The following is a 14,471-nucleotide window of genomic DNA, read 5'->3' as shown; positions in this document are numbered from 1 at the left end:
AGCAATCACTTTGGCAGGAAACACAACCATCTGTGGTTGCAAACAGAGAAGGCAGCATGACCATTAACATTTTGCCTAAAATGCAAGGGCTTCAGATATACGATACAGTCCAAGAAATTCAAAGATAGACTGACATCTCCAGGCGCAGACAATATGTACAGTGAGTGTGCATGGCACAGAAATGGAGCGGGTTGTTATATGGGTCTATAAAATTGAGCTCAATCAATAGTGAGTAGAGAGAAAAAAAAATGAATTGTGTAATATATAAATGAGAACTGATGGAGGTTAGGGAGGAAAGCCTTGGCCAACCCTTATCTAGAGTGGAGAGCTGTCTCAAGAGAGGCAGAAGAAAAGCTTGCAAGGCTTGCCACTAGATCAGCACTTGTTCAAAGCCAATCAAAGCCATAGCGCTGGCAGAGCTCATCTAAGCCACACAGCAATGCCACATAAGTGCTTTACAATTGATTTTCCTGGGCAGTGCAGCCTCACCTTAACTGAGTAAGATGCACGTAATTGATGCGAGAACACACTGTGAGACCATAAAAATGTTGTTTACACTGAACATTAAATATTAAGTAGTCTTATATTCACTTGTGTTTCAGCAGTATATCATCCACTGCATTGCATGGGACCAAGTTTTATGGTACTGTTTCAGTGCCTGTGTGATGTAGATCATGCCAATAGACATACTGTATGAGCTATGTCTACAATAAATAGTGATTTGAGGTCTTGCTCTTAGTTTAAGCGAATCAACTATCACAAAATTCAAGGGAATGAAATTACATTATTTATGTGTTTCAGCTGACTGCAAGATCCTCTGTGTAATTATAGACCTATACTGAAAATCAATGATGATCGATCATTCATTAATAATTACATATTCGGTAATGAAAGTGTCCAAGAACCCATTAGGACTTAATTGACATTAGGCATCGCATGGCAAGGCCACAAATCACATACATGTTCAAAGATATCATTGAAGTTTTGTGTCAGGTACAGTTGTAATGAACACAAACATGGACATAAGGAAATACATGTCCAAGCCCAATTTTCATCTTGAGTATCTTGAGTCATATTTCAGTCTCGAAGATAAAGAGGTATTGTTTTGGTTGACAGGTAGAAGAAGGTGTTGCCTATGTCACAAATGTAGTTCCTATCCTAGGAAGCAGACACAAAGTGGCCTTGCCTACAGGCCTATATACATACTGTAGGATGAATGGTGGTGGCTGAGTAAACAATTGTGAGTGCAGTATTGGCAATAAGCTTTCAAGTACCACTGTATGCTACATGGATTCAGATATCAAAGAGGTATAGCTCTCTTTTCACATTTAACAGTTGATATCCCCCCAGGTTATTGCTAAGACTCTCATTGTGTATTCTTAAAAAAAATGACAGCCACACTTGGTTTTCAAGTTTATATTTCAAATTTGGACTTTATCCAACTAATTAGATATGGAATGCAACGTCCAAAGCTCTTCCATATTTCAAACAGCTCAACTGATTTGGTGGAATGGATTAGAGAATTTCCTGGCCAGCTTTTCTGCAATTGTGCTTATGACATATCACCACAAAATGTACACTCAACAAAATAATATTTTCCAATGCAGCCTCTGTCTTACTGTACTGTATGACTCCAACATCGTTTAGAGATAAGGCACTGGCTCTGACGGCAGCTGAGTGACAAATGGGAAAGACATGTTTTTGGGCAGCTTTCGGGTTCTTGGAATAGAAATGACATGGTCTCAAGAGAGACAGTGAATCAGATGAGTCATCCTGGCATTTCATTTCCTATTCTTAAGTGTGCATAAGTGCTGAGAGACAAGCCAGGATAGGAAAAGACAGAATGAATGGCAGAGAGACAGAGAGAGAAAAAAGCAAGAGATTGGGCAAGATTATGCTAAAGAATACGAGAGTAATAGGGGGTGTGTGTGTGTGTGTGTGTACACAGTATGTGCGTGTGTGTGTGTGTGTGTGTGTGTGTGAGAGAGAGAGAGAAAGAGAGAGAGAAAGACACAGAGAGAGAGAGAGAGAGAGAGAGAGAGAGATCAGAAGAGAAGACAGAGCAGGGGGGAACAAGTTTGCAAATACAACCCAAGCCAAAGTTTTTTAACAGACACCACGCGTCGCAACACAGGGCTAGGTGGTACAGCCTGCTGGGCCAGCGAGACGTCCACTCAGGGATTCCACTGAAAGTGATACAGTACCTCTTGGCCTGGGACGGGAGCCAGACTTGTCTCTGACTCTGGCACCAGCGCTGTCTCTTTCCCCTCCGAGTGAGCACAGAGGAAAGACTGCTGCTGCTACTGGAGGCTGCTTATGTCAGTGGAAAAGAATGGCAGGCCACAGAATGCAAAGCCATCTTGACTGATTTGACGATCCACAGAGGAGACGATTAGAAAGATATACCCAACTAATTAGGTGCAGTGCAGGAAGACAGGTGTCATCCACAGACATATTTTTTTTTTTAAATGAAGTTATTGAAGGGTGTTTAACTACATACTGTATGTTCATTCTGTATTTGTATTAAAAAAGAAAGTTATTTTTAGGCCTTCCTTCAATACCGATGCATTTCTGCAGCAAAAAGAAAATATATCAATATCTCATTTTTCAGGCATATTTTTCCTCTTCTGCCTTTTTCCTTTATTCACATTCTTTCAGGAGCAGAAAACTATCTTCAAATGCAATATCAGGCTTGACATAGGAACAAGATGCACTAAAATAGCAGCACTGCTAACTCTCCCCTTGGAATTATGTAATTGTAACATGTCAGTATATTCTACATGATATTTTAAGAAACAGTCCAACTTTACGTTGTGCTTCATAGGGGACCTCTTTGATTTGTGAATATGAACTCCCTCAGACCTCTCCGATGTTACAGACATAATGGACAGACTGGAGTTCAGACATGACTTTACACACCCTTGTCAACCGCCAAAATATGGTCTTCTGTAAATAATTGAACAGACGCTGTGCTTTTGGGGACTACACCCTTGCTGTTTGTAAGGCTTGAATAATTAATGCATGCTCTCCTAATTCAATATTGCTGAGTGAAACCAGAACCTGCAAAGGTATGTGTGTGGTGCTCACCGGACCAGCAATAATTTGTCTTGGGCCCACAATTCAATTTCCTTTGTGTACAGCCTTCAATAAATGTTGCAAAGGCAGTTCACAGGGACTGTGATTGTAGTGCTCTGTTTATGCTCCTGGTCATTCTCCCAGTAACATTGGAATGAAGGATGTAAACAAATATGGACACAGGACAGGTGCACAGAAAAGGCTGGCGAGCAGCACACACACAAGCTTTAGTGTGGTTGCTGCTATTGTACAGTATAGTCTGCCTTTCCTAGTTCTTCGTAAGCATGCACACACACAAGCTTTAGTGTGGTTGCTGCTATTGTACAGTATGGTCTGCCTTTCCTAGTTCTTCGTAAGCATCGCGCACACATAACTTAATCTGCTAAATCACTCTCTGTTGTTGCTCATCCTGGAGCCTCCAGATGTTATCAGTGGACAGCACTACTTTTGTTATCAAGGGATGCCTAGAGTCGATTTTTCTCCCTAGCTTCTCACTGCATTCTGAGGGCATACGGTTTTTCAATGCTTGTTTTTTTATGTCTGCTGAAAATGGGCTTTTCTGTCATTTTGGTTCTAGGTCCCCTTCAAAAAACACACGCATTAAAGAAATGGCTCCTTGTGGAGTTTGCTCAAGGGAGAAGGTCAAGCAATTAATCATATATTCAGCTACGGGCATTGCGGCACAGAATTTGGCCCAAATTAATTGCTTGCGTCCATTTTAATGGTTTACGCGACCCCAGTGACCGCCTTCCCCTTGGCTTGTTCTCTGCCCGTGATAGTGGACAGTGCGTTTTTAGCGCAACGGATGTAAGGCACTCCATGATTGGCCTTTATCCACCGCGACTCAGCATTGCTCCACTCCATTTACAAGACACTGGGGAAGCGTTATGCCGCTATATGTCCACAAAGGGACACGTTAATAATTACTGAAGTCTAATGGGTTAAATGACGTGCTATCTTGGTTTTCGCCCCTCATGACTTGAAGAGAAGAAAAATGATGAATGTCCACATTATGGTTGGTGTGATCTAAAATGGTGCCACAGCGATTTGAGTTTATGAACAGCACAGGGATACAGTAATTTCCCGCATATAAGCCGCATTGTGTATAAGCCACAGGACAGTGTTTTTTGCAAGTTAAAATAAACAAAACCATATTAACACCATATTAACTGCCCCCCTGTATTAACCTCATAACTGAAGAAATTTTGCAAAATCAATGTATAAGCCACGGCTAATAGTCGGGAAATTACGGGTAAGTCAAATTAAAGATTTAAATCAAAAACACAACTTAAGAATCCTTATTCTACATGTAATATCTTGTTTTGATTTTCTACGCCATAAGAGCCACAACACCAGCTGCTCTGTGTCAACGTAAACTCATGCATGCGTCCTCCACCCTGGGGGTGTGTGTGGGGGGGTCTTCCTGCGTCTCTGGATTAGTAATCTGTCCTCTCAGCCAATCCGCTTCCCCCGCGCCCACCTCCCGATGTTTCTCCGAGGTGTTAGTGTGTTATTTTAATTACATCTGAATGAAGCACAGCTGCAAAAAATAGATACTCCCCACGCGTACACACACACACACACACACACACACACACATACACACACACACAGACACACACACATACACACACACACACACACACACACACACACACACACACACACCTTTAGTTTGCATTGCATTTACATTTCACAGACTCCCGATGATGAGACTGCTGGGGCGTCAGCAGTGTTAAATGCATCACTGTTGTTGGCTCATCACACAAACATACGTGAAGAGAAAAATAGGACATCTCTTTGGCTTGTTTACTAATGTCGGCCTTTGTGATGAAAATGGAAGAATTTCTGTGTCCTTGTGTGTGTGTGTGTGTATGTGTGTGTGTGTGTGTGTGTGTGTGTGTGTGTGTGTGTGTGTGTGTGTGTGTGTGTGATGGGCAGGAGGATCAGGTGGGTGTGTTTTCATGTGCAACATGCTTTGCTGTTATTCAGAGCTGAATGCATTTAGGTCAGCACATGAAATGCCCATAAAAAATACATTATGATGCATGCATGGCTGATGGCGTCGCTTGGTCGAAGATCCCTACGGAGTGCATGAGTCTACACACACACACACACACACACACACACACACAACAAAGGATAGTCACTGGGCAGACTTATCACTCTGTCCAGAGTCAAGACCTGTTATCACACACACATCGGCACATACACACACAAACACACACACACACACACACACAAAACACACTCACACTGGGGCTCATTCATGGCTCATTCATGCTAACCCTCTGTTTCACTTCACTCCACTTCACTGTTAATCTCTCCGTCTTCCACCCTTCCACCTTCTCTCATCTCTATCTCTCCATCACCGCGTCCACCATGGCTCAGTGACTCTCAGACAGGCTCGGTAAACAAGTCCGTGGGATTACACAGGACCTACAAGACAGTGGCTTCCTCCCCACTCAGGAGAGACAGACAGAGAGAGTCAAGCGTATAAATAAAAGACCAGGGCAGCCAAGGCGGCCCAATTATATAAGGACATAAAAGCACATGAGAGCTCCATGTTGGGGAGAAATGAGCGTTATTAGGAGACAGAATGGAAGACAGCGTGTCTATGTGGGTCACTGAGCAAGGGGCTCCTCCCCATCCAGCGAGCTCTGAAGCGTTTACTACCCTTCATACGGCAGCCTCTGTCTGCGGAGAGATCTGAACAAGGCTTTTTACATGCCCGACGTGAGCAAGTCGGACCTGTCTTGAGACCCAGTCTGAGCCTGCATGCCTTCTATATCTGCTGGTGTCCTTTAAGCACTTTAAGACTGTATATTATTGAGACAGGTCATGTCTCGACTCTTTCCATTCTCATCTGGTCCGAAAGCGCCACGTGTGGAAAAACGGCTTCTTTAATGAGCTGAGAGGAGAACGGGGAGGGAGGATGAGCATTTGTGATTTTTCTGCTCTCTCAAGCCTGCCTTTGCAAGCTGGCCAGCCCTGAACGTCCACACGAAGCTAGGGCTTCTGTGGCCATCCAGCCTCTAATTAGCACTGAAGCATAGTCGGACTGACTCTTTCCTTATGACACACAGCCGGCTAGGGCCAATGGGATCGCTGATGCTCTCTGGGGCCTGTGTGGTGGCATTTGATTGGAGCAGAGTGATGTCATTACCCCTCCCTCCACCCCCCACTCCCACACCCCCCACACCCTGCTCTGGGTGAGGTTGCTGTCTGTGGTGCTGAAGTCAATGGGAGCTGGTGACATCTCGGCATGGTTCTACAGAATGGGGTAAGAGGCAGCGGGGGGGGGGGGTGTTTAGCAAAATGCATCATCAGCCTGGGCCACAAAGCTGCCAATTCAGCCTTGCACACTTCTCCGTCAGCACAAGGTCCCGCATGGGCACCACAGAAAGAACCCATTGTCCCACAGACTCAAGCGAACTACAGAAGAAAGCTTGACTGTAGATCAAGTATGCTAGACAATATATCATACAACCTTACTGGCAAGCAATAGCAAGCACATTTTCAGCCGTACTTTGTTCTACCAACAACATATCACAGTTTACATGACTATCACAGAGTTTGTATAGGCCTACAGAAAAAAAGTAACTCAATTCATGGTCATTAGATTTAACTATAAATGCTGATTCGATTTTTGTCATGTGCTGCTGTAAATCTGCTTTCAGTTAATGGGTCCAGTACTATCTATCTATCTCACATGAATGATGAGCCAACATTAAAACAATATACTGCTAAGCACTCTACCACACTGCATCAATATATTTTATGATTTAATTTAAAATGACCCGGAAATATTGTTTTAAAATGCAATAACCTTAATCATCTTACCACGAGCCCTGCAGTGATTTCCCCCCTCTGAAAAAGGTAATGTCATGCATAAATTATTATTTTAATGCTTGTAGAGAGGGAGTAACTTCACACTGCCCCAGATACCGAGTGCTTTAATATGGTGATTTCTGCTCACTCTGTTCTTCCGCTCCGCTCTCCTCTGTTTCAACATGTCTGTCCCCACCTTACAGCTTCGTCCTAATCTCAGTGTCTGTGATTCTCCTTCGCCCCTCTCTCTCCCTTGTCCCCCCTCTATCTGGAAGCCGCCTTCCGTTTTTGCATAAAATTACACTGTGATTTATTTGATGTCTGACAAATGACTGTACAGCAGTGCCGAACATCCATCATGGTGCCCTTCTGTTTTTCATATTTTTCACAAGACAGGCAATTCATTGCACATCTTACACAGCCAGTCTCTGACTGAGCCTTTCCTTAGGGCATGTTCTGTGAAGTAGGCTGAGAGAACAGCGCAGGCAGACAGATAAGCCTGTAATGTTGCTGAGAAGAGGTCTATAGAAAAAGAAAAAAACTCTGTGGGAGACAGAGGACAGAAAGTGAAACAGGTCTGCAGAGAAAACGGCCTTGCGTTGGGAAGCCGGGTGACCTTGGGAAGCCGGGTGACCTTGGCCAGCGCAGAGTCCGGTCCAGCCCCGCCCCCTCTCTCCTCCCATCGCCTGCTGGTGTCCAGGTGGCGAGGTGTCACTCCAGGGCCTGACGGAGTGGATCTCACGACAACGATGACCACATGGGCCCCCCCCCGTGCTGATTCACGAACCGGCCTTCCATTACACCGGGCGGCCCTCTTACATGCCTCTGACCTCGTCCTCCACGAGCACACCCTGCCTGCGTTCCCGCACTGTCCTTGTGAGAGCGATGCTGCTGGCCTTGAAGGGACTCCGTGTGGCGCTCGGCCCTCACTCATGTAGGCCAGTGGCATTTCCCCGCGGAGTCTTTTGGCAGGGCAGCGCCTCTTTTAACCTCCGTCTTTACCGGCGCTCTCTCCTGCGCCGCCCCTCAGGGAGACTGCCAGCAGGTGGCCCCTATCTTGGCTGAGTCTCCCCTCCTTTCAGTCCTGGCTCTTCCTACTTTCTTTCCACCTTTTTTATCTCCCGTTTTCGCTGACAAGTCCCTGGTGTGTGGTACAGAAACGAGGCTGTTATTCACCTCCCCTTGTACATCTCTCTGCAACCCCTTGTTTGAAGGTGGACGCGGCGATTATTGCACAAATCACTGAGAGTCTCACAGCCACGGAATTCAAATATGTCAGCTTTTTGTAATATGGATTTTTCCTGGAGTGCAGTCTGTCTTTTGTGTCAGATCCCATTTTGTTTGTACCGGCCAGGCTAGAGTTTATCCTCTCTTGCCAGTCCCAAGGTGCTCATTCATAATACGTGATTAAGCATGATTAAAAGACTATACGGGAATGTGTTTCTTACTGCATGGCAAACAATCACTATCTCTGGTAATTTTCTCTGTTCTGGCATAATTGTACAAAATAGTTCAAAATTACATTTGGCTTGATGAAAATCAACCTGAAACAGACTTCATTATCTCGCATAAACCACTTTGTCCTGATTATGTCAACTCCACAAAGCTCTCGTATAATATGAAACTGACAGAGCTATTGGTAATGTCTGAAACTGTGTGAATACTGTTGTGCATTTCTGTGTGCTTTTGAATTTAGTTCTCTCTCTCTCTCTCTCTCTGTCGTCTGTTTAGGTATGTGTAAACTGAAGATCTAGACTGAATAAGAAAAAAAAGAGCACCTTTTTCCTAATTTGTCTAATACTTCAGTGTAATTGTCTGATGATGATCAAACCATTCTACCCGTAATATCAAAGGCTCATAAACGCACAGCTGGCGCGATTTCATTTGCAGCAGAGGTCTGAAAACAAGCCGTTGTCTGCTGTCTGAATGTGACATGTGCTGATGTGAATGAAATCAAATGGCACATGCTCTCCTAGAGGAGCTGAGCTGCTTGCAAACACCGCCAACCACACGTGGGAACACAGGAGCCAACCTGCTTGCTATTCCCTTTGAACTGCACGCTCCCTCTCTCTCTCTCTCAGCACACCCATATTCATCATCCCAGCTCTGAATATTAACCACTGAACATGAGGGCTAATTATAGATAGCATAGCACCCTCCCGCGCCCACAAATCCCAACCACCCACCCAGCCCCAACACCCCCAACACCCCCCCTCATCCCCCGCCCATTAATAAAACATTAAACGCACCTGATTTCAACGGATAAGGACTCTCATCGGCCTCATCAGGCTGCACTATAAGACACTGCTTAAGCGCCGGCGCTGAGAGACTCAAAAGAAACGTCTCACTTTTAGGCGGACCTGTGCTGTGATGGGAGAGGAAACGTCCCCGGGGCGGGGTACCCTTTGATGTCGCAGCGTGGCAGATTATGCCAATAGGATCAGCTGGAAATGTAGGGCAGCTAATCCAAGTGTGATATATACGGGCCCCCACAGGCAACGCTGACGGCGACAAGACAGCCCCGGCTAAAATACACATTAACTATACGCGACGCCTCGCTTCATCAGCTCAGCAGACGAGCAAACACGCGGCACTCAGTCGGTGATTGCCTGATTGGATGATCAATACACTGAATGAGCTCCATTTCCACATACTGTAGCTTCACCGCCCTATCGTTTGGAACACTCTCCTTTAGTTATGGTAGGCTACTGCGCTTACAACACCAAGGTCATAGGTTCAAACCCCAGACAGCCCACACACTGATCAAATCAGTCGTTTTGAATTTGAAAAACAGCGGCTAAATATAAATGTATACGTGGTTGGAGCACAATGATTCTTCTGGAAAATGCAGCATTGATTGTGCGAAGATGTTGATGACGATGATTATGGTGATGATGACGATGATGATGATGATGATACTGCTGAGGCCTGAATGAGTATTTTTGCTTTTTTCCTTCTTCGAAACATGACCTCACCCCTGACCTACTCGCCGTGATCAACATGTCGGGCGTCGTTAGTGTCTCCTCACGCCTCTCTCCTCATCCTCTCCTCTCCTCTCCTCTCCTCTCCGCCCCGTCTCCACCTCAGAGTGCAGAGTGGATGAGTCACACGCGCGCAGCTTTCATAAGGCTGACCCCCACCACCTCTCACACACACACTCCAGTCCACGTCTGGCCTGCCGCTTTAGAGTTGCCCACCTTAATGAGCCGAACTCGCCGACCACCCCTCAGACCCCGGCCACTGTCATAATATATAGCGTGAGATGCTCGGAAAAAAGGGCCTGAGAGTTGGTCAGTTTGCGTCTCTCGCTCTCGGAGAGAGAACACTGACTCGATGAGTCACCGTCACCGCTCTGTAATCATGTCTCCAGAGGAAGAGGGGGGGGGGGGGACGACAAACTAAAAGCTGGAAGATGGATGCCGTTTCACTGCAGTGCTACAGTCATTTCCATCTCCCTGTGAGGTGTTCAAGTGTTTCTAAATTAGTACTATCCAAGGCTGATAAGCTGTAACTTAGATCCCTCTCATCCATCTCTCTCTCTCTCTGTCCCTCTCTGTCTTTTTCTCTCTTCCTCTGTCTCTCTTTCTCTCTCCCTCTCTCTCTCTCTCTCTTTCTCTCTCCCTCACTCTATCACTCTCTCTTTCTCTCTCATTTCCTTACCAGATCATTTGATCTATTCTTTCTGTTCTTGCAATCGGAGGGCTTCTGCTCTATTCCTCAAGTGTGCATTCAAGAGGCAGGATCAAAGCCATGATGGGGGGGAAAGACAGATGAAAGACTCTACACAAGTGTGTGTGTGTGTGTGTGTGTGTGTTTGTGTTTTGTACATGTGTGTATGTATGGGTGTATGTATTGTGTGCTTGTGTGTTTGTATTTGTGTGGTGTGTGCATGCAGGGGGCTACTAGTTGGACAGGCCAAAGCTGCCTTCATGGCAAAGAGACAACAACAACATCAGAAACACACTATGATTACTGTGTGTGTGTGTGTGCAAGAGAGTGAGAGAGAGAGAGAGAGAGAGAGAGAGAGAGAGAGAGAGAGAGAAGGGTGAGAGAGGCAGTGAATCATGGGTAATCAACGAGATCTGACAGAGCCTCCCTGGCCTCCGTCTGCCATCTCACAAGATGTTCCAGGAGCGGCGCGCTCCCTGCCTCAGCTCCTGCCACTTACATAATCTAGCATTTCACGCCACAACATCCAGGGGCCCTGCGCGAGCATTCCACTCCGACCAAAACAAACCCTGCAGCAGCCCTGTCACCATGGCAACGACAGCAGGACCCACAAAACTTCCACAGTCTGGCCCATCTCTGCAGATGTTGGCTCCCATACCCTCACCCCCCCGCCCCCCCCATCCCCTCCTAACAAACACTAACACACCACCACCAGCAGCAGTCTGACTCTGTTTATCAGGCAAACAGTGAAACGCAGAATGATGACATGAGATCCTCTCAGAAAAACTACAGTGTTTTTTACATAATGCCCTGTGTTTTGACGAGGGGCAGCAGAGAAAATATCACTCAGACTCGAGAACCTTGAAAAAATGATCCACCCAAGGATTCCTGAGAGTACTCAGGCATAGAAATGCACTCAACCTCCATAATCTCCTTTTGTAATAATATAAAAAACAAAATTGAAACATAAAAATGTAGTGTTGCCCATAAGTGGTTAATAAGGGCAGAGAATGTAAGAGGCTTTGCTGACTGTATCCTACTTTATTCATGTGGTTGAGGCGGTACTATCTCTTCTGCCAGAAGTCTAATTTCATAGATCTGTTTTTCCAAATTTTAGATGACTTGATATGAGCCCACAAAAGGCCAAGGCCCTCTGGCTGAACTTTCCAGAAGTGAGGTACGCACAGCATTCGCTGCAGTCCTCTGCTTTAGTTTTTTCCAGCATCTACCATCCCAGTTGATTCAATGAAGCCATCTGAATCTTTTTTTGGCAAATTGGCTTGACAAGCAGGTGTGTTTCGTTAAAAAAAAAAAAAAAAAAAGACATTAGATGTATCCATGCAAACGAGATTGTGTTGTGCTTCTAATTCTTCGTGTTATTTTGAGAGGCTTTGCAGTTAATCCTGATCTACAAGGCCCCTGAGGTACAATAATGCAGGCTTGCTTTACCAGTCAACAGTGTTTACATCTGAAAGGCCTCTGCTCTCTCCTCGACAGCACTGCTAACACGGAATTACTGATTGAATTGTGCTAAAAGCTCCCTATTTGCACACAGGCAGCTGTCGCACATTTAGCCTTGGATTTGTGGCTAATCACTTAACACTGGCACAATACTGTGATACTTAGATTAGATGTGTTAGCACAGGCAACTGCCCTGAGGACTGCCTCCCTTGATCCCACATATATGTTGAGTTCAAAGAAGTCAAACAGCACATCATTACGTATGTTAAATGCTCCTAAATGTTTTAGATGTAAGCCTGATATGTTATGCATTTCCAAAGAGATCTCTCTCTTTCTCTCTCTCTCTCTCTCTCTCTCTCTCCCTGCCAGTGTTTGCTTGTGTGTGTGTGTGTGTGTGTGTGTGTGTGTGTGTGTGTGTGTGTGTGTGTGTGTGTGTGTGTGTGTGTGTGTGTGTGTGTGTGTGTGTGTGCGCGCGTGTGCGTGTGTGTGTGTGTGTGTGTGTTTGTGTGTGTGTGTGTGTGTTTGTGTGTATGTGTGTGTGTGTGTGTGTGCGCGTGTTCGTGTTTGTGTGTGTGTGTCTGTGTGTGTGTGTGTGTGTGTGTGTGTGTGTGTGTGTGTGTGTGTGTGTGCGAGACTATGCTGTCATTGTGCGTAGGTAAGTAGATTTGGGTTGGCATGCTGCTGAGGCAGCGCAGTCTCCTTACTGACTCCTGCGAGGTTCTCTTCATTAGGAGTGATCAGATCCAATCACACGCTGCCTCCATGCCTCCATGCCTCCATATTGACGGAAGCATCATAGCGTCTTCCCCCCTTTACGCTGGAGGAGGACAGGCTTCCGAGCCCCCCTCAGGGGTCACCATGGCAACAACCAGATACACACAACTGAGTATTGTTGTCGGCTGACACTCCGGCCCTCCTCTCTCGGAGATGGAGATGAAAGGGACCGGTCACATTCGTCCGAGCACACTTAATGGAGTTTGGAGACAGGACAGGGCGATGACTGATGAACACCATCTGCTAAAGTAGTGGACACGGTGAATTATGGACCGATGGGCTCCTCTTAATGAGACGACCCCTAGTGTCCACTATCATCTCCTCATTTAGGGACGAGTATGATTATGATTGTGGCCAATTCGGATGCCCTCCCCCACCCCCCCAACCCCCTCTCCCTCTCTCTCTCTCTCTCTCTCTCTCTGCCCCTGCCTCCGGCCACTGCAGGTGAAGGGGACACATGCGCCTCTCTCTCTCTCTCTCTCTCTCTCTCTCTCTCTGTCTCTCTCTCTCTCTCTGTGCTATCTGCTGTCCACTCAGCTGTGGCAGGAGGTCGTTTCAGAAGCAGCACGGATGCACAGGCACATTTGGCTGGGCTCAAAAGCCCACTGAAACATGTCACGCGCAGGCATGCCAGAATGTCACTTGAACCATAAACACTTCATCTGGCCATGCGGGAGAGACTCACAGATGCAGACTGCAAGGGTAAACTACATCAACAGTGAGACTGCAGTTTTCTGTCAGTTGAATTTTGCAGGGATTTTTTTTTTTTTTTTTGGGGGGGGGGGGGGGGGTGCTGCATAACCTGTAGTTCAATCTGACTGCAATGACTTGCAGAGAGGCAAGCAATGCATATAGCCATTATATGAAGAGCAGAGGGCATATGTACATATTCCATTATCAGAAAAACATGACAGTGCTGGGAATTGCATCTATAATAACACTTCATTGCCATCACAGTGTTGACCTTTTGAAATAATGTTTGTGCAAACTGCAAACACCTTGACTAAATTCCATGTTTGATCATTCTCTACCTGAATGTCTTATTCATATACAGCAAGCAATGTTTCAAAGTAAGCCTGCAGAGAACGTCATAAAACGCTGTCAGTCAACACTGTCAATCAACGATCAGCATGTTTTTCATTGGCATGCCTTATATTATTTAACCGAATGTGCCTAATACAGCCTAATCCTGGACTTTCTACGATTTCCTACGTCTTGGTTATAAGATAGTTCCAGCATAGCGCACACTAAGATGTGCATGCCTATCATGTTTGATTTGATAAGAACATGCGCTCTTAATTGAGACATGTATCATGCCACAACATTAGGTCCTACCTGTACTGTTGGCGTAGACGATGCGAGCCTCTGTAACGATGCTTGGGTCACTTTGAGATCTTCCTCGCTGCACTATGCTGTCATCTGTTCCATCCGATGTAGCCATGGTGATGGTCTAGTAGAGTAAGGAGGAAAATATGAAAATACGAGTCCAGAGCTGGATGGAGACGAGAGCGACCAACGGAAGCGTGTAATTTGGTTCGACAACTGCAGCCTCTAATGTCAGAGACTTGTTCTAGGGGTGGGGGGAATCCTGAGTGTGGGGGTGCGTGCGGGCGCGCGCGCGCACGAGTGTGTGTGTGTGTGTGTGTGTGTGTGTGTGTGTG

General features: G+C 45.9%; 1 protein-coding gene across 1 annotated transcript in view; it reads right to left on the bottom strand.

The window, feature by feature from the left end:
- The window catches only part of phactr3b (phosphatase and actin regulator 3b), a 50,836-nt gene extending 36,495 nt beyond the window's left edge, over positions 1-14,341 (bottom strand). Inside the window, exon 1 of the mRNA XM_062544413.1 lies at positions 14,146-14,341. Coding sequence (XP_062400397.1) covers positions 14,146-14,251 — 106 coding nt within the window. The 5' untranslated portion in view covers positions 14,252-14,341. The remainder of the gene's footprint in view (positions 1-14,145) is intronic.
- Between the last annotated feature and the right edge of the window lie 130 nt (positions 14,342-14,471).

This window comes from Sardina pilchardus, chromosome 9, assembly GCF_963854185.1.
Source record: "Sardina pilchardus chromosome 9, fSarPil1.1, whole genome shotgun sequence".
NCBI lineage: Eukaryota > Metazoa > Chordata > Actinopteri > Clupeiformes > Clupeidae > Sardina > Sardina pilchardus.
Note: the sequence above shows the minus strand (reverse complement) of the source record. Positions and strands in the feature narration are given on the sequence as shown.